Source organism: Dromaius novaehollandiae, chromosome 17 (genome assembly GCF_036370855.1).
Source record: "Dromaius novaehollandiae isolate bDroNov1 chromosome 17, bDroNov1.hap1, whole genome shotgun sequence".
NCBI lineage: Eukaryota > Metazoa > Chordata > Aves > Casuariiformes > Dromaiidae > Dromaius > Dromaius novaehollandiae.
In genome coordinates, this window is record NC_088114.1 from 7,994,941 (window position 1) to 8,015,517 (window position 20,577).

Genomic DNA, 20,577 nt, shown 5'->3' on the forward strand with positions numbered 1-20,577 from the left:
TCAGGAAAAGAAGGCAGTGAAATGCAGTATCCTGGATGTCAGTATTATGGTAGCTTGCGACTGTGAGGGGAAACATTCTACTGACATGGACATACTAGGACGTATTCTGAGTGCTTTAAAAAAAAACCCTCCAACAGGATCATTCCAAAGGCACCTTTCCAAGGAACAAGGAATAATATTTTCAAAACACCTATGCCACTTAGGAGCCTATACTCTGCTCTCAAAAGTGACTCAGGATGATCTACACCATGTAAAAAGATGAAAACTGGATCCAAAGTCAGTTAGGTTCAGATTTGAAAAAGTACTTAACCACTTATCTTTAGTGAGTTGCACCTCAGCTGATCTGGTTGATTCTACTGACTTACACTTTGCACCATCGATGCAGACCATACTTCAAAACTCTGCCCTTTTGGTCCCAGACCTCCTCTTGCAGTGTGAGAGTGGCCAGCCAGGGCAGCATCTCATTTTCCCAGAGCCATCCCAAACAGGCCAAAATCTTCCTAATTTTTAAGTGCAAACCCATCACCCTTCCTACGAAAATAGTTTTTCAGAGTTTAAATAAATTATTTTGCTGTTTAATTTCCTCCTTCTGGCTGATAGGTGGCACCATTTTCTGCACAGAATGCCAACGCTTGAAGTACACTGAGAAATTCAACAACTTTTGGCAAATGCTTCACTGCTAACACACCACAGCACCAACCCTGTGTGTTTTGGAGCTCTGTCAACAAATTAGACAGAATTCACTGTAATAAAGTGCAAAAGCACAAAAACCTTTCCTGAATTCTGATTAAAATCTCTTTATTACAGCTCAGTTATTCATGTAAAAAAGCATAGGGCCTGATCATGCAGTGAACTGCTGTATACCAATTCAACCTTTCTAGATTGGACAGCTGAGCTCAGTCACAACCCTATTCTCTTATTGAGTACTTCACAGGAAACTTGCTAAAACTAAAAATAATCCAAAACCAAACCCCCTGCTTTGAATGAGAGAATCATCTCACAAGTAAAAGATTTTTACACTGACCAAACTCAGCAGAACTGGAACTATAAGGTGAACAACAGCCTCCTCTTCCCCTCCTGCCCTGCAATCTCATGTTTAATTCCCATTTTCCCAGTTCAAGGAAATACCAGCCTGCTTTGCCCTGCCCTAATCATCCCATTTCCAGATGTCCAAGTTACAACACTAAAACACAGTCTTTTCCTCAAGGACTTCCTCAGCCAAGAAGGCCCACCTGAGGGGTCATGCTAAAGCCTCCTTTGTCAGCGAGATAAGGGCCACTGTGAAGTTCTGCTCAGCTTTTCTACAACAAATATACTCTTAAAATGTGTACATGGGGACTAATGAATGTTACGTCACTTCAGTGATCTCACCTTTGCATCTTAAGTTCTATAAATGGCAAAATAATTTTTGTAAATTAAAAAAGCTTTTTCCAATGCAGGCTTTTTTCCAAAATATAGGTCATCTACATTATTAACACCTCCCCCCCAAAATATATTACAGTTACATTAAGGAAACAAAATAATAGAAAAAAGTGGGAATAAGCTGAAGGGAAAGTCAGAGAATACAGTTAAGCAATAAAGGTGGGCTACTGACAACTAGAATATAGCTCAGAAAAATCTTGGCACTAAATTTGCATGAAAGGAGACAAATTTGGCTTGCTGGTGCTTAGGATCATGCTTCTTGTTTTTTGGATACTGAAATAAGCTTTTGGATTTGTTCACAGGTTATGAATGTTTCGTAAGTTTTAGCATAAAGGGTTTGCTTTCACCTCAGCGTTTAGAGAGGACATCACTGCAGCCATTATTTTCTTGCTTTCTGTGTTCCAGATAACCAGTCAGGATGCAAAAGCAGTTCTAGCTATTTTAGATGCAGCTATATATAACAGGAACATACTAGCATGTATTCTGAATGTTTGAAAAAAATTCCAGCAGAATCATTCCAAATGCAGCTTTCCAAAGAACAAGGAATAACAAATGACACTTCCAAAGAACAAATATATCTATCTAGCTATATGTAACAGGTGCTCAATTGCATTACATGAACAACAGATAGACGAAACAGAAAAACAAAAAAAAGGCCAAGCAATGTATACGCTGAAAAATCATTATCCAAACTACTCAGTGCTCCATTATAGGCACATATACATGATTCACTGTTGATTCATGAAGGATTTATTGATCAAGAAAAAAAAAAGGTATGTCTACATTCATAGTATACATTCTTCACAGTGAATAATTTGAGACTTTGATAACTGCTGTAATACAAATATTGTCAGATGCAGAACTGCATACAGAATATTTACATGGATCTAATTTTACTTGGTATTCTTTACAGACCATTCATTCTAAGAAGCACAACGGTACCTTTTAAAGGTGACATTTTTCCTTCAAAGAAATGCTGAATTGATTATAATAGGAAATTAAATCCACAGAATAGCCTTGCTAGCAACAGAGCAGTCTTTCCCGCAGAGTCCTCAGTGGGAGTTTATGAAGAATATCTCATCCCCAAAAAGGCTGCTCTCAGAGATGTAGGAGCTAAGTAAGTTTGCCAAGTCTGAGCAAGGCTGTTCCTTCTGAGGCTGCCTGTAATATTGCCCACCTGGAGGCTATAGCCAGCTGTGCTTCCTCTGGATAAATCAGGGCATCACTTAACAGCTGCTCTTTGACTTGTGCAGTCAGATGTCCTTGTAGAAATCAGAAGAGGGAAAGCTCATGTGCTCAGGTCTTACCCAGTTAGTTAGACTGAAGCGGAGGCATGCGTTTGAGTCAGGAACATGGAAACATTTCCTCAGCCCAGTCGCAAATATAACCCATGGGTGGGCCCTCGCAGCGGCAGAAGCAGGGCAGGGAATTCTTCCTCTCGTTTCTAGCAGAAGGGAAGAAGGTATCAGATGGTTTCCCAGCTGCGCTGTGCTCTTCAGTCTGCTCATCACAAATTGCAGACTTTGGGCATACACAAATAGAGTAGAAGCAGTCTGAGATACAAAATCAATGTTAAAACAAGTAATGCATGTCTTTCAGTGCTGAGGAGTTCAAGGATCTGATCAGTTGTTACTGTGCTATCACCCAATCCAGTATATGACACAGAGTATTTGCATGCACTTTTACAAACTTGTTTGCTAGTGATACAAAATAAGTGTGACACCCAACCAATTCTTAAATTTATTTAGGAGGGGATGACAGAGGTCAAACTAAGAATGCTGTGAAAAAAATTAGTTGGCAGCAGTTACTCAGTTTTTCACCATTCAAGAACAACAGGGCAGCCTATAGAATGAATTGGCAGCAGATTTTAAAGTAGAGATACTGTCTTACACAGCAATTGCAGTATTTATTACAAGAGGATGTTTTGACATCCAGAAATGTAAGGGGAGTAGATACATACAGGCTAGGCCCAAAGTAGTTATTAAATCTAGTGGCTGGTGTAGAGCCTCTGGCCTGGGAAGTCCTTACCTGCTGGAAATTAGGGGGAGGTATGTGATGATAAGATCATTCTACATTTTCCCTGTTTCCTATTCCATTCTTCTAAACATTAATTATGGACTGTTGTCAGAGACAAGGTGCTGGGCTGCACAGACCCCTGTCAGAAGTGTGACAGTATGGCAGGGAGTTCATAAGCACTTCATATCCTCTTTCTATTCCCTTTGGGCAGATGAAAATGACTTCTGAAGCAGAAAAAAAAATCAAGTCAATAGCACTATTATTGAAACAGAGCAGGTCTATAGATGGTAGAAATTACTAAAGTTCCTGCAACTTTCATGGGCTTCAGCAGAGCAATGTCATTTTATAGCATCTGCAAATCTGGACTCTGTCTTGCTATAGGTCAGGTCATGGGATGTGGGATCAATCCTTCAGTCCTTTGTGCTAAACTATGCAATTCAGGAAGTATAGGTTGTTCTGTTTCTTTGGTTTTGGGAGTGCTCTTTAGAACAGTAAAGCATCAATGACCAATCAACTGTACTCTTACACATTTCAATTAGTAAAATATCGCTCCAGTGCAAGACTCCTACAAAGAGAAGACTTTCATCAGGAGCTTTCTGTCCTATTCTGTGGTTCAACAGCATATTTTTCCCCAGGGTTCAATGATTTCAGAAATGCTGATTGCAAGGTCAGAAATTTTTTATGGGGATTTTTAAAATCTGTGTTTGAATTCTTCTTGTGGAGCACTTACTTGTCCTGAGGGACCATGCAAGAACTTAGCTTGTATTGCTCTGTGGATTGGCACCTGCAAGCATTATGTAAGTATGCCTTTGTACTGGGGTTGCAAGACAAGTCTTCCCTGAGGTCTAGCAGTCACAATGCAATTATAGTCTGTACTGTTACCAGTCTAGCTTTGGATGTGCACTTTCCAGGGCCAAGTCTCTAGTGAGTGTGTGGTGATGCATCTCCTTGACATGCTCAGAGCTTGTCCCCTTTAGAACAGCTCGCAATCTGGTGTGCGGTGCTCAACTCAAAAATGGGTTGACTACCTTTCAGAATTCATTATATGCAATTCATATTTTAAAATGTATACACAGAATGTAATTTTAAATATACAGTTTGCTTTTCTAGTTTTTTTTGTGTGCCAACTTTGAATTTAATATAAGGTGTCCAAATGTACAATAATAAAAAATACAGCTCATGTCAGCAGTAAAATGCATAGTAATTTATTAACTTTTCAAGTGTAAATACAAACTGATTTATTGATGTGACACATAATGAAAAATGATCTGCAGTCACAACTTGCCTTGCAGTTGCTGCGTTAATTTTTTTAAATCAAACTTATTACAAAGAGTCTAAAAATCAGGTGATACCTTTTGTTGGCCAATAGAAAATGGTAACCCTATGAAAAGCAGTGAGTGCTTCTACAAGTCTGAAGAAAACTCCAGATACAGAAATTTTCTCCTTCAAAACCGGTTTGGCATATATTGCTTCAATGGGATATTTATAAGTAAATATTCCCAGGCAAACGTATTGTTTTGACTTAGGGCAACCCATGAGCGCAATACCTAAAGTTCTGTATTATTAACACTTTTGTAATGTAAGTCAATATATTTTGTGAAACCATTCTAAAATCCATTACAATGTGCTAAAGGTGTCATCGTTAATCTCTTTTCTAATGCCACTGCTGGCGCATTGTAGAGACAGCTAAAAATCTTCATACAGCATAAGCATTCCAGTCCTTTATACGGACAAGATATTTTCAACAGTTACCAGAGTAAAATAGGGTGACTATTAAGATAGAACCTGAAGCCAATTCATTACATTTTCTAGAATATTTCTAGGTGACATAAATATTAATGTGCTTTATGCCAAATTCACTGTTGTTAGCTATATAGTTACAGTGTCTAATCCTTGAGTTCCCTTACTTCACTAGGTAGGTAGACTCCATTTCTAGGAGGATGCACACACTGCATTAGTATTTCATGATTCTCCTTGTTACCACACAAGAAGCTATAAATGCATGATGCACATACTTCATTAGATCATGATGCCAATTAATATATTTTCCATGCATCCAGTAATTACAGCTCTCACCTTATGTCCACTAATGTCACTGGGAAAAAAAATGGTGTCAACAAACTAAGATTTAGAGGTACACGTTATGATAGTCTCTCGAATACATATTCCTAATGAAGCAGTACAAGAATGCATAAAATTCATGATTCCTTCCAGAGATAACATAGTATTAAGTCTATTTTGGTGGCATATAGATGTGCAGACATGTGAAGACATAAGCATTCCTTAGTTTCTATCCAGATTGTTAGCTAGTTTTTCTAAATTGCAATACCACCTTTTATCTGTACCACGACCTCAGGATTGGCTTTTATTAGCAGTAAGTAGCAGTTAGTCAAAATAGCAGCAGTCAAAAATGGAACATCTTCATTGCTAAAAACATTTGCAGTTGAGGGAATTCTGATACTTATTCTTCCTTGCAAAGCCATTCACAAAAAAACCAAATGTATTTGTGTCCTAACTGAATAATAATATGTCAAACTCCCTCTGGACTCCAGCTTCTATTGAAATTCTTCTTACAAGCCAGTTCATCGGGACCAGAAACAGGCCATAATGTGCTTTAGTATGGCTGTTAATGAACCATTTCAAATGAATACTGGATACTGAAGGAATTACATGCTGTGTAATTGATCTAAAGAACAGATTAGGACTGGTGCTATTTCATTAAACCTTATTAGTTGTGGCTTAAGTATTTAAAATTTCAGCTACCCTATGTCAGATAGATTATGCCCTTTGTCACATGGCAAGTGAAGTTTTTATCTACTAGAACACAGTTTTTATAAAGGAGCAGGCTGATAAGAAGAAGAGAGATGTAAACAGTTTGCAAAGGATTGCAAAGGACTGGTTTTCAGACATGCCAAGCCCCAAATCATGCACTGAAATGAGAAATTTCAGTACTTTCAGATTATGTAGGAAGAACTGCTTTTGTCTTTGTCTTGGGTCAGCCCTGTGGAGCTGCAGGTCTTTAGCTTTTTGAAAGTGAGACAGCCCTGAAGAGTTTTCATGCCACATGGATGTGCAGAATATAGATCATTATGGAATTCCAGTGGAACTCATAGGGTCCTTCATCTATACCTTTATTAGCTCTTCCCTCTCTTAGTTGCTTTCCATTGGAGGTAAGCATGCCTCAGGAACCAGTGAGCCAATATAGCTAGAGCACAATTTTGGCTCAGGAGCAAATGGTTTTAATCAAGCCAAGAATAAATTCAGCTTGGAAAATAGTGTCTAGCCCTCAGAGGAGATAGGTCTTTTATGCACAGCACTCAAACTAACTTTAAAGGGACCTTGATATGCTTACAAAAGTATTATCAGACATGTTTGTCTATGAGCAGCTAGCAGCTTGATGTTCCTTCTAGCCTTCTGTCATAGGATCTAGCATTTAACTCTGAAACCTCTTCAATCAAACAAAATGGCAACTGAAAATTCTGTTCTCAACTGAATTTCCTCTACAAGGCATATTACATTATATTAAGTACTTCTCAGAGTATCTGGACTGCAGCACTGTTGGAAAGAAGAATGAAAATGTGAAACACTATTAAGCAGGACTTTGGATTATACTAAGGGGTGAAATACTGACAACAGACCAATAGACTTTGGTTAAAATAAAACACACTCAAGGCTTTTTAAATTACTATTATTCCTTTTACGAGAGAATATTTAAGACCCTCTCACATGCAGAGCCATGAAGTTAATAATCATAGCCAATGCAGTGGTTCAGACAGATAGAGACTAAAGTAAAAAGAATCCTACAGATGTATTTCCCAAATGTAAGAAATTGTTTCAATAAGTCTTAGAAAAGATGACAAGCACAGAAAATACCAACCCCACCTTTAAAAGATATTCTGAATTCTTTTATATTATTCTGTAAGTCTTAGATCCATTTAACTATCACAGAAATTTACTTTCCCTCTTATGCTGAAAGTCTTGTTCTTACAAGCCTTCTGCAGAGGTCAGCCACAGTACTCAAAGTTTGCCAGAACTGACCCTCAGTTAGGCTGCGTGGACACATTTGAATTCTTTGCACTGGACACTGAAAACATACAGTAATGAAATTCCAAGGGCAACCAATTCACATTCATTATGGTGGTGTCATAGGGAAGGGCTGTCCTTTCCTGCTTGAAATCTTTGCCAGTAAAACCTTCTCACCTTCAAAGCTCCTAAACCACAAATGCAACATTTCTTACAGGATACTAAATTGTAAACCTGATATTCCTCCAAATACTCAGCCCTTCCTTTTTATTTGCCCAAGATCTGAAAGGCTTACTGCCCCACTGCTAACCAAGGATCAAGTGGAGATTGACAGTTTCAGACTAGGGGAAAAAAAAATCCCACATGTGCTATATTAGCTTCTGATAAATACAGTAACTTTATCTAGTAGTTAGGCATATAGTAGTCATACTGATATATAATTACTTTCAACTTCCAGCCATCTTCATACAAAATAGCTCTCACTTATTAATTAGGAAGACTACAGAGAGTATGAATGCTTTGTGGCTTTACTCCCCAATAACTCTCCAGGTAAATACTAACTTTCCCTTTTTTTGCCTTCCCCACCTCCCTCAGCCAAACATTTCAAGGAGAAAAACCCCAGCAGAGTAAACAAAAGAACACAGCTTTCATGTAATCTCTCCCTTTTAAACCGTATCCAGAGAGAAGATGAAAGTCACTTACAAATAGAAATCCTGTACAAAGCACTCAACACCTGCTCCAGAGATGGTAAATATCCTTTTAAATTGTCTAATAGATTAACATAATGAGGTTAAATGCAGGGCAACTGTTCCCAATCTATATTTAGCCTGAAGCATCTTACCTCTCTTTGAGACCTGCAGGAAGGCTTGAGTACAAAGCTTGTCCAAGATTTTTTTACTATATTGCTTGATTTAATAAAGATGTTACCTCTTCCTGCAGGTCTGGCTATGCTGCTGAAGAGATCATGTACAACCAACTGAAACACAGAGCTTTAAGTACCAATTTTTATATTTGAAATCTCACTCATAATTATTCTCTTACATATATTCAGGTGTAACCTCATCCATTTGACATAAAAAAGATCAGGTATTAGCCATGAAAAAACTCCAGGAGAACTGGCTGTTACATTTGCACGTTCTGTTTCAAGATTAAAATTGGGGCAGAATATAGTGATATGCTCTCTGGATAACAACCAAGAGTTGACAAGAACTGATGGAGCTTGCATGTTAAAAGTAAATATTTTATTAGATACCATGCCCTGGATAAAATTAACTTTGTTTCCATTTTACTTTGTTCAGCATGCCTTGACATAGGAATGACAAAAGCTCTTCAAAAACCAGATCATCTAGATTTGTTCTACTATTGCAGTGTCTGCAATTACCTATTTTTCTGGGTCAGTAAAACAAAACAAAACCTTTGATTTAAATTCTTATGAAAATATTGAGCAGTGAAGTTAACAGGTACTGTCTCTGTCTCTCCTTCAGTAAGACCGAATCTTCTGTAATGAAAACACAGACCCATATCCATAGACCCACAGACCCATTTCCAAAGCCTGCTGACATTGACAGTGGTCATCAACTTCGATAGCCTTTGGATAAGGCCTTGTCATTGCTTTGACTACCTGCTTACAAGATACTGCATGAAGCACTGGATACATTATTAAATTCAGGTTCACAAACATGCTCTTGCCAGATAATCTACAGTAAAACATTTAGATTTCAGAATAACAGTGCGTATATATGCTGTCTAGTTCTCTCTTGGTCTAATTTGTCTTCTTATCACTGGGTTGTTTTTGGTTTTTTTTCCCAAATACTGAAATGATGTTGGTTTGTTTAGAAAGTGCTCACAAAGCATATTTGCTCACATTTGACATTTTCACAGGATGGGTAACAAAATGGAAGCTTCAAGTTAAGTTTCCAAATCCCACAGCTGGCAACTACATAAGTGGCCTTATTTTCAGAAGTGATGAGTATTCAGCATCCCCCACTGGTTCCTAGGCAGTTGCTGGTAAATGCAAAAGTGCACCTGCATGCACAACACTGCAGGAGGGGGGCCCTTCATCCATGTACTCAGGGCTTGTGTGCCAACCAAGTCCTCTGTAAGTCATCTACTAGGACATCTACCGCCTCAAAAGAGTTAAATATGCAACTGCTGTATTGTGATGCCCTTACAGCCAAGAAATGTAAAATGTGGCAATATAATGGAGCGTGTGGCGATTTTACCTATCAGCATTTACCTGTTTCCTAACTAGAAGAGGTCTCTAAAATGCTGCTTTTTAGCAACCTGAAGGTTGAGAACCACCTGTAAACATTTGCAGAACAGTCTCTTTCTAGAAATAGAGACTCCTAGACAACCGCCCTTGAAATTTCTTGTATTTTCCAGTGTTATTTACAGGTCTTCTTTTTTAGTACAATGAACCAGACATGCTGAAAAGGTAGGATTTTTTCCAGTTCCCTTGTATACGAAGTACAATAAAAAAGGCACATGATTATTCACCATAGGAGTTGTGCACCAGTCAATAACTTAAAGCTAAAAAGCTAACCATCAGAGAACTCTCTCTATGAGGCAGTATTGGGATCTCTTCTTTCAACTTATCATGGAACTATCTGTCTATTAATTCCTCTAGGAGAGCTTAAAGAACCCACTTCTCTGTTGTGTTCTGACCATCCCAAGATTTCCAAATCAACAGAAAATTCTTTTTAAGCTTCCCAGGTCATCCTCAGGAGCAACGAAGAGTCAAATAGGGCATGTATGTGTCTGCTTTTTTTTTTTTCCCCCTCTCTTTAAATGCCCAGCTATGGAGGACTGTTGAGAGCCAAGTCCTGTTCAAACTAATTTGCTTTAGGACAAATGCCTTGCAAGGTATGGCACACTGAGCAATGGACAACAGCAGGAGAGGCAGCTTCTCAGCCCCAGCAGTCAATGTCGGCCATGTTTTATCCAGTTTCTAATCATCCATTTTTGCCCCGAGCACCTTTGTACGACTAATCTGAGCCCAAAATTTGCATCCTTTGACATTTCCACTTCTAGACAGCGGCCAGTGTCTCTGCTGATGATTGGACCATTCTGAAAGAAAGAAAAGAAGGATTAGAAGAAGGAATAGAAAAAAATAGAAAGACTAGAAGAAAAAAGTACTAGATGTATAATTCTTTTGAAAACACTAAAAAGCAATTGAAAGCTCTAGATTTAAAAATTCCTAGGAAGATGCTAGAAAAATCCCAAAGAAGCTCTAGAACCAAGAGTTCTTAGACAGTACTAAAAATTTACATGCATGTTTTTGAAAATTACTAGAGAAATCTAGAAAAGTCATAAAAACACAAATTCTGAATAAGCATCAAAAATTTCCTAGAATGCATAGGAAAATTCCAAGAAAGTGTCCAGGGAAAGTGTCCAAATTCCTAGAAATAGTCATAAAAAGAGTATAGATTCATGACTTCCTAGAAATCATCAGGAAAATTTCTAGATGAAAGAAATCCTAAAACGAACCAACAAATTCCTAGAAAACAAGTCAGAAAGTCCTCGAAAGCACAGGGAGAACTCAAGGGAACTGTGTGGGAAACTTCATAGACAGCATAAAGGGGGGGGGGGGGTGTGAGACCTAGAAATCATGTCAGAAAATTCCTAAAAAGCATGGAGTGAAGGATTCCCAGGAAGCATATTGCAAGGGGTGGGGAGAGTAGTCCAGGAAAGCATAAGGTCAGATTCCTGGAAAGCCTATCAGAAAATTCCTAGAAAGCATAAAGGGGTCTTTCTAGAAAGCATAAAAGGTGTGTGGAGGAGGACATCCTAGAAAGGATATCAGAAAATTTCTAAAAAGCCTAAGGGGGTTCCTAGAGAGCTGAAAGGGAGGATTCCTAGAAAGCATGTGGGCTGGGTGGGAGGGCTGTTCTCAGAGAGCTAATGAGAAAATTCCTAGAAAGCGTAAGGAGGGGGATTTCTGCAAAGCACAAGGGGGGGGGCAGATTTCTAGAAAGCATAAGTTAGGGGATTTCTGGAAAGCATATTGGAAAATTCCTAGAAAGCACATCAGAAAATTTCTAGAAAACATAAGGGGGGATTCCTTGAACAGCCCTCTAAAGGTCTGAAGATCATTTGTCTTTTTTTTTTTTTTTTAATTGCCTCCAGAACAGTATTTGTCTCAGACTTATCTCTGCGTGGTTCCAAAGAGCTCTTCTGTACCTGCGTGAAATCCCAGAACCTCTGTGCTGGCCTCAGGACGTCTTCACACTTCTTCAGAGTGGGTGTCCTGCCCTTCCCGTCGTCCACGAGGCATTTCGAGTCCGGCAGAAAGGCCGTGGAGCCCAGGGGCCCCAACTGCAGGACGCCCTCGGAGCTGTAGCGGACCAGCTGGGGACAAGAGCAGAGGGACGGCTTTAACCGCAGCCCGGGGACCCCAGCAACAAGCAGGAGCGTCAACCGTGGCGTGCTCTAGTGCGGCTCAGACAGAGGTGAGAGCTGCGAGCAGAGGGACGGCTTTAACCGCAGCCCGGGGACCCCAGCAACAACCAGGAGCGTCAACCGTGGCGTGCTCTGGTGCGGCTCAGACAGAGGTGAGAGCTGCCAGCACAGAGAGAGGAGACCACCACCACCGCCAGCCCGGCCTAGGGCTGGCAGCCTCTGGGACAGTGTGTGAACATCTGAAACACAGAGCCAGCCTGCAGCTCCCCTTCCCTGCCCACCTTCAGCCCCGAGCACCAGGGTGAGTCCTCTGTCCATTCCAGCACGCACTGCTCACGGTGGTCTGGAAAGAGATCTGGAAGCTTGTTTTACCCATATGAGGTGTCTTGTAGGACACAACATCCCCTTCTTTCACACGTGCTCCCCACCATTCCCTACTCAGTATCTCCCAACAAAAGGGCAATCAAGAAAATGAAGTAATCAATATGTAAATCATATCCACTCCGTGGGAAGTGATTTAACAAGGACACAATGTCAATTTGCCATGTAGTTTGTTCTTAAGAGCTCTATCAGAGGCTATTGATAACAGCAACTCTAATGCATTTTTGTAAATAAATGTTACTGAAAAAATCTAACAGTGCAGCCAATATCCAAAAAGAGGAAAAAAACAAAAAAAGAAATTATGAGGGACGTAATAGAAAATTTGCTAACATACGCTTCAGGCTTACATAATAAAAAAAATCACACTCTGATACTTGAGTTTTGTAGGAGGCTTAACTATTCTGAAATTCAGTGATGTGGTAAATGCTACTGGCTGTAATCAGAGGTTTCAGGTCAGTGCATGTATTATCTTGGGACTTTCAATTTTTTCTTAGATAAGGAAAAAAGTGTAAGCAGGTGCTAGCAGTGTAACATCCACAACACAATCATTCACATTAATTTTTTACAGGAGTTTAATTCTTTTTTAACCTTTCTTCTATTTTAAGTGATGATTTCACTTGCCTCGAGTCATTCACAGCAAAAGGGCCCTCAACAAAAAAAAATCCTCTGTGTAGAAGAAGAGGTAAAAATTGGTCTCTTGGAACCTCAGTGTGCCAGAATGCATTTTATTCTGTTAAGATTGGACCAAGGGAAAATCTGTAACAACAAAGAAAATACCTGTAGATGAATCTTGTCCATCAGGACTAATCGCAAAGAACTTGTTCACAGCAGCCCTTTTCTATAGGTAGAGGGTGGCTGCCCATTTTCCATCTCACAGTTGCTACGTTTTGGGTCAGATGGAAGGGGACACTGCCCCTTCCCTGAGTGCTACGGGCTCACTAGGACAGCAAAACCTCCAAATGCGGGAGGGGACAGCGCCGCCCCGGAGCCTGTGGCACAGGACAGGCAGCTCCTGGGAGAGCAGGCAGCAGACATAAAGCCACCTCTCAGAGGCACTGGTGAAATGAAGCTTTTCCTAGGGATGCACAGGGAACCTTGGCAAGTTCATCGCAATCCGAGAAGCTGCCAAATGACTGCTGGAGGACAGCAGGTGGGAAGCAAGGTTGTTTTCAAACCTTTCACTCTGTCTCTTTGAGATCTGACTTTTCTCTGCTGCGAAGCTTTGTTTCAATCTCTATTCTAATAAAACCTCGCTGCAAGGTTCAAAGCCCTTCAATGGGGGGGGGAGTTAGGATGCTCATTTAGAGGGAACGGTACCAGCAGGTAGCCACCTCGGGGCCCTGTCAACTCACGCTCTATCACCTTGCATTGAGATAACTGTGATAGTGATTAAATCCCCATTTATAAATTGCAAGAATAAATAAATAACCCCCTTACTTACTGTTACTTTCTAGATAGTTGCAAAGTAGCCTATTGAGGGAGATTTCAAAGCGCATGAAAGAGAAAAGGTATGATGTTTACTCGACAGCAGGCCAAACGGAGGCTCAGCGGCTTGCCGTCCTTGACATGGCTCCTTTCTTAGGCTGCGCTCTGAAAGTCAAATACCAGTCTCCATTCTCCAGCTCACACGGCAAGTGAGAAATATGGCCAGAAATGGAACATGTCTCTTTACACTCCTGTTCTCTTTCCTAACCCGTGAAATTTTCTGTAAATGTTCAGATTGACTCTGTTTACTGTGGGTGTATTACAACAGAATGATCCTTCAATACATCTGAGGTATCTACTTCTCATTTCTCTTGTGTTTAAATCCATAATCAGCATAATACTTTGTCTTTCTTACACTAGAAGTAGTCAAGTGCAGCAACCAGATGCCAAAAGGCTGCAAAATGGAGACTGCCACATGGCTTGTATGTTATGAGACAGGATCCCGAAGGTGAAGACTTTGGCCACTGACAAAAGGAAATCATCACCCAGGAAATTCACTGCCTACCTGGTCTTATTGCTGTTATATGACTGAAATTACTTAACAAAAAAGGGAAGGAAGATCAGAAAGGCCTGCCATTTATTCATGGCTACTGACCAGTGCATGAGATATCATCAAGAGTCAATCGAAAAAACTTGAATTAGAGTCTAGCTTTCTACAGCCATCCTTTCTGACCTCAGAAGAATCATGCTGTGAATAATCATATCTTTCTGGTGGTAAAAAGAGCACAGTCTATTCGTTCCCAGACCAGGTGCCCTTTGGCAGAGTACATGTTCATTTTCCCACCTGCCACTTCTATTCAGAGCAACCATGTGAAGCATGGAGTTAGGACAGAGCCTACACCACCAAAAGCAGAGGAATAATCACATGAGGATTCTTCTTGGGATGAACAGTGACATCAGTCGAAGCACTCTCTATATGCACTAAATCATGACACTTTTTTTGCCTTTCACTGTAGCAGTATTGGGAAAGTACGTAAAAGAAGCTGAAATAGGCAAAGTGATTCAAAATGTGAACGGACCACCAGCTCAGACAAGTGAAGTGACTCTTCTCCCACACAAGGGTAAGAGCCTTCCTCTTTTTAAGAAAAACCTGTCTGTGTATTTCACACTTCTAATACCCAATGAATATACAGCAGAGTTTGAATGAACTGAAGGCATGGCTGAAAATTGCACTCACAGGGAAATGTGCTAGTCTTGCTGTCTTTATTTGCCCTTCCCCACGTCCTAAAATACTACATTGCTACCCGGTTGGCATTGCCTCGTCTAGATAATCAGAACCATTATTTACAGTGGACTACCTGCTCTGTAGTATTGGATCAATTTTCCCCATGGTTTAAAATGACCAGAATTTGCTTTACATAGATAAGCTTTACACAGATCTATTTTTTAGATATGAAAATGGCCTAAAATATTCCCTGTCTTTAGAATCTCAATAGTCTGGAGTTGTACATGCTCTGTGTCACAGAAACCATGTACTTGGGGAAGATACATTATAAAGAAGCCTATCAAAGTGGAAACTACTGTTTCTGTTTAGGCCTTAGAAGAAGAAGGTATGCTACCTCTATTAAAGTATCTCTAATATTGAAAGTGGTACTTGTGTGATAGCTCAATAGAGGCAGAGATGTCTCAGTACAGGAAACTGGTATCTATACAATGATGAGACAAATGGAATAGCATGGGCTTAATTTTCCTGTATCTGTATTTTCTGCCAAGATTTCCAACAGCCATAAAAACATAGGCTCATACTAAAAAAATTTTTAAATTTAAGTTAATTCAAAAAGAAAAATCTCAATTCCAACCACATTAAGTAGTAAAGTTTTAGTGCCTGCTTCTGCAAAATCAGACCTGAAATTAAGGTTCAAGAAACTACTATATTATTAATAATGTCTCCCTCCAAGACTTCATAATGTCCTAGAGACAACATAAACTGTGCAAATAAAACACGCATTAAAATAATTTTCTTATTACTGTAGACTGAAAAACAGGAATTTGGGATAAAGAATCCATGATACTGAAAATTATACCCACTGTATTCAAACTCAAGCTTGAATGCTATTACCACACTAAAAAAGAAGTAATAACCTCTGCATTTGCAGTAGAGCCATGAGCTACATCATGCCAAATCCATTCCTAGTGCCAGTCAGCCAAAGTCAAAGGGCAAAGTCCCCTTTATAAAGGGATATTCTATCCCATCCATAAAAAAAATGAAGTCTGTACAGGTATTGCTGAGCTGACAACCTGACATAGCTACATACTTTCACTGCAAACTCCAGAACACAGATGCAGTTTTATCCCTTCCATAAGGCTGGACCTTAGTTCAGTTTTTCACATTTACCTGAGAAGAGCTAAAAGAGCCACATAAATGACATTGAAGCTAAGTGCTGTGTTAAATACCCTAAGGATCTAATCCTGATACTATCTGTTGTACTTAAAATAACACAGGATATTTTCCCCTTCAACAATCTGAAATCTGAGCAGAATGGGAGAGATATCAGAGGTTATTTATCAAAGTGACTGTAGCTGATTCAAAAGTAGTAAGCAGTGCTACCTGTGGAAGGTGAACCTCCGGGATCATTGGCCTAGTAAGTAAAAGCCAGCTTTTATTTCAAGAGTTTGATTTCAGAGAATCTACTCCTGCTGACTTCCAGTCAAGTAAAAAAAGCACAAAATAACAACAGGTAACTTTTTGTAACAAACAGTCTCACAGATGGGTCCCATCCTAAATTTAATTCCTAAATTTAACCCCCCTCTCTCTCTCCTCTTCTGCAACCAGAAGGAAATCTTTATTGATCCGTCAGCTCTGCACGTTAAGGTGAGCTGTGAGCTCACGTGGTAACTGAAGTGGAGGCATACAGGAGTCTGAAGTATTTCATGTCTCCAGAATATTTGTCATCACAGAGAAACCGATACCAAATATCCTGCTTTGCTACAGAATCTCATCCACCCCATTGCCTGCAAGTTAAAAAACTGCCTTTTCATCTGTCCAGGTCAAAGCAATCAGATGTGCTATCCAGGCGCAGCTCTGGAAGGCCAGAGCTCTGTCAGGTACGATGTTAAATATCCACCCGCGAGCAGCAGTTTAAGTGCAGCCTTTCATCTCCTTTTATTCCACCTGTTCGTGAAGCTGCGAGCTCCAGGAACCCGAGTGCCGGGAGCTCCCTTCTCCTGCTCGATCTAGATGCCGCGGGAGTCCTCACCCGCGCGGCGGCAGGGCCTCCCCTTTCTCTCGGCGTCCAGGGGAGGAGAGGAGGGCGCAGAGGGAGGCTGCTCACCGCGGCTTTCCTGTCCCAGGCTGCCATTTTTTTAAGTTCTCCTCTTCTTTCACACAGTTAATCAGCTCCACATCACAGCATTCAAAACAGAGTCTGAGACGGTGGATATCTGCCACTGTGGGCCCTGTAAGTAAGCGTGGGCCAGCGTAAGAGGCTTCCAGGCCAACACCTTCCACTTTTGGGGTGGGGTTTTTTTGGAAGTTGTTGTACAATAATAGGTTGTACAGTGATGTAAAACCAATGAGCACTACAGGGGATTGTAGAAGATGGCCCGTGACAGAGGCAAGCCACTTCAAGACTCCCAATATATTTGTTTCTGAATGTTTCTCCAGCCCTAGATTTTGTTTCCCACTGCTGACACCACAATATTTGCAGATCTTTTCACCTGAAAGGGATCAGACTCTAACTTCGGAGCTAATGAACATATATTAAAACAGCACTAGTTCTCTGTAAAGTGAGTTTTGAAATAAACGTCATTAAACTTAATTTAAAAGATGCAGAAACTTGTTTGGATAATCCTAACTGCTGGCTTACACTGATTTAAACTGAGTCAGATGCCTTTTCATCTAAAGCAAAACTGACACACGCTCCAGCAAAATGCTTTCAAGAGGGTCCATAAAAGAGGATGTCCTGGTTTGAATAAATGAATTTAAAAACTGATTTCAAATGAAGAGATGTGATTTATGGAGGTAAAAACCTGATCTTGAGAATACGAATAGGGAAAGGCATTTTGTTCATGGAGTAGTAACAGCAGAACAGTTTTGTTATTCACTAGCAATGCAGGATAGCATCACTCAGATGTGCAACACACAGTGAAAACAGAAGGGTAAAAAGTAGAAGAAAAGAACATCATCTCCCAGAATGAAGAGCAGTAATCTTACTCGGCTCGGCTTTCTTTAAACACATGGCTGACTTCCGTCGGTTGCAGTGGAACCACGCGCATACTAAAATCACTGGTTATTTACTTGTCAGAATTGAAGAGTATGAAAAATGAACAGACTGTAGCTGATCTGGTGAGAGCTTTTCATACCAGGAGGATGCATGAAGCACCAGTGATAACCTAACTGGTGAAAATTAGTGCTTTGTTTACATGAGATAGTCTATATTCAATAGGCCCATACAACTAACTCAATTCTCAACTCAGCAGGGGTATTTTATGCCCTATCCTTGAGATGGAAAATGTCAGAAGTGGAAAGCTAAACATAACAGACAACTAAGCTCACCCAGGCTGATCATAAGAGGGGCTTTAAAAATGTTTATTTAATATATTAAAATACTTGCTGTCAACACCTTTCATGCTATCTGCTTGAATATCCTTGATTAGAGTTTGTGCAGCTGTGGTTCTCATACTGAATTAATTTTGTAAATTGTGGTGAGATGATAGAAGTTTTCCAGCTGTGTAATCATTAATTAACTTGGCTGCATGCGAGTGGCTCCAACCCATGCTTGTCTGTGAAATACTCAACCTAGATAAAACATCACCTCTGCCTTCTGCTTGGCGTTTCTTACAGAGTGAAAATTTTTTCCTTTTTCAAAAAAGGAAATGCAAAGTGCTGCAGGATGATTTGGTAGATTAATTCCTCGCTTTTCCCATACTTTTGTAATACAGATGGGATGCTTTGGATTTTAAGGGTTTGGGAAGAGTGACTTTCTCTTTCTCTGCATTTATACAATGCCTGGTACAACAGAGTCCCAGCCTGCAGCTGTAATACAAAGTCTAAAAACAGCATTTCAGGCTCTTTCTCAGATTGTGATCAGAAAGGATACTGGAGACCTGTAGCATAAGCGAGTCAGAAGAGATTTAGTTGGTCACTACACAACCTCAACATCTTGGGCAGTGAATACTTTGTGTACTGCTATTTGCACCTGAGAAGAGCTGCCCAGTGGCTACTCTAGGGCCCAAAATTCAAAAGACATTCCCTACCGGACAACATATTTGCACTGTAAAAAAAAAAAAAAAAAAAGAAAAAAAAAAGAAAATGACCTTCTCCTTAAGTTTCTCCTGAAGGGAGCTGAAAGCTGCCTTGAAAGGTATGGAAAAAATGCTTAGAGCTGATTGTTATCTGAGATGTGAGCTACTTTAGGACCCAAAATCTCAAGAGTTAGTCAGTTAGCTGAGCAAATCCTACTTGCTTTCAAATAAATTCACAGTAACTTTCATGCTCTCCTCTTTCTTCTTCTGAAAGTCAAATCATATTCTATAAAACAAGAGTCAGGGAGGCAAGCAAGTAGGTTAAGGACTTTAACTGCAAAATAAATTACAGTCAGAATCATTTACTTCATTATTCCTCTCAACGCTAGCACAAAGGTAGAGATCATATGTTGCAAAGGACTTTCTGTAAGGACCTAAATTTGCCATCTGGTTAGAATTAAAATGGAACAAGAGCCTAAACTGTCTGTGTGCCTTGACATCTCTAACAAGAGTCCTCTTGGAAAACCCATTTGCATCTAATTAAGTAGCACTATTTTGTTATCTTACTCAAAGGCTATTCCTTCTGTCTTTTCTATGAAAGTGTCAGTCAAGCATTCCCATAGTGATCCCGCCAAAGGTGGACATACTGCCTACCCACTTTGCTCTAATAAGGTATGACTCTTCCTCAGCTTGCAATTAAGCACAATAGGCAATATTTATATTCTGCAAATCTTGTTATGCCTCCATGGTAAGGTACCAGCCAGGACTCCAAATCAATATACGTATGGCTGAACTTCAGATAATGGTTAAGCCCATGATAAAGTCAGAATTTATTTATGCATGATTGAGTGTTCATTAATGCAGTTCTGATTTGGATGGTATTTCAAAAGAAACAACATGCCACAATTTGCTTGCCTGCTTCTCCAGAAAAAGAAAAGCTACCATCACTGAATTACTGAAAAATAAGAGTGGCGTTTTTGTGATTTCAGTGGCTTTGGATCTGGCCTGACATCAGTCTCACTGAGATCAGCACAGATACTTCCTGGCTCTACTTTCACAAAAGGAACTACTGAAAGGCTCCCCGTGCATAATACGTACTTCTTGGTAATTACGATTTTAAATATGCCACCTTCCCCAATTAAAATCTGGCCTGCTATGAAGTTGCACTACTCAAAGATACTTTTAAAATAATGAAGTAATGCGGTAGAAAAGGCTCTCTGAAGTCGCTAATTTTTGTTTGTGTAAGGCACACGTTTGTAATTTAAACGAGCTGAGAGAAGTTTTTGAAGGTAAAATGAAGTGAGACATTTGAATGAAGTTAAATGTGCTTATCCAGGAGTTCATATCAATCAAACTAAATTGGCAATATATGAATTTCTTTTAAATCTTGTACAAGTTTAGCTTGCAGTAAAGCAAACAAAAGCAGTATGAACATATTTGTCTCCAGCAGTTCCAGTATAAGTAGGCTGGATTTAAGCATGTTCAAGCTGACCTAGTACTAGTTCTGTTGACCTGGTTGTCTCTGCTGTCATTCCATGTCTGCTACCAGAGAAAAAAGACCTCTGGTTTTTTAAGAGCCAGACTAACAGTGATATACTGCAAAATTTGACTCAAATTTACCGAATTACTTTTTTGTTTCTTTTGAATAAGGTAAAGGTTTCCTATTAA

The 20,577-nt window shown here is 39.8% G+C and overlaps 1 protein-coding gene across 2 annotated transcripts in view; it reads right to left on the reverse strand.

Annotated features, from left to right (window-relative positions):
* Positions 1–2,308: 2,308 nt before the first annotated feature.
* GALNT9 (polypeptide N-acetylgalactosaminyltransferase 9) overlaps positions 2,309–20,577 on the reverse strand; it is a 221,812-nt gene continuing 203,543 nt past the window's right edge. For both annotated transcript variants that reach the window (XM_064522068.1, XM_026095321.2), the window contains 2 exons: positions 11,641–11,808; positions 2,309–10,527 (listed from right to left, as the gene is read on the reverse strand). In XM_064522068.1, the coding sequence (XP_064378138.1) occupies positions 10,381–10,527; positions 11,641–11,808 (315 nt within the window). In that variant the 3' untranslated portion in view covers positions 2,309–10,380. The remainder of the gene's footprint in view (positions 10,528–11,640; positions 11,809–20,577) is intronic.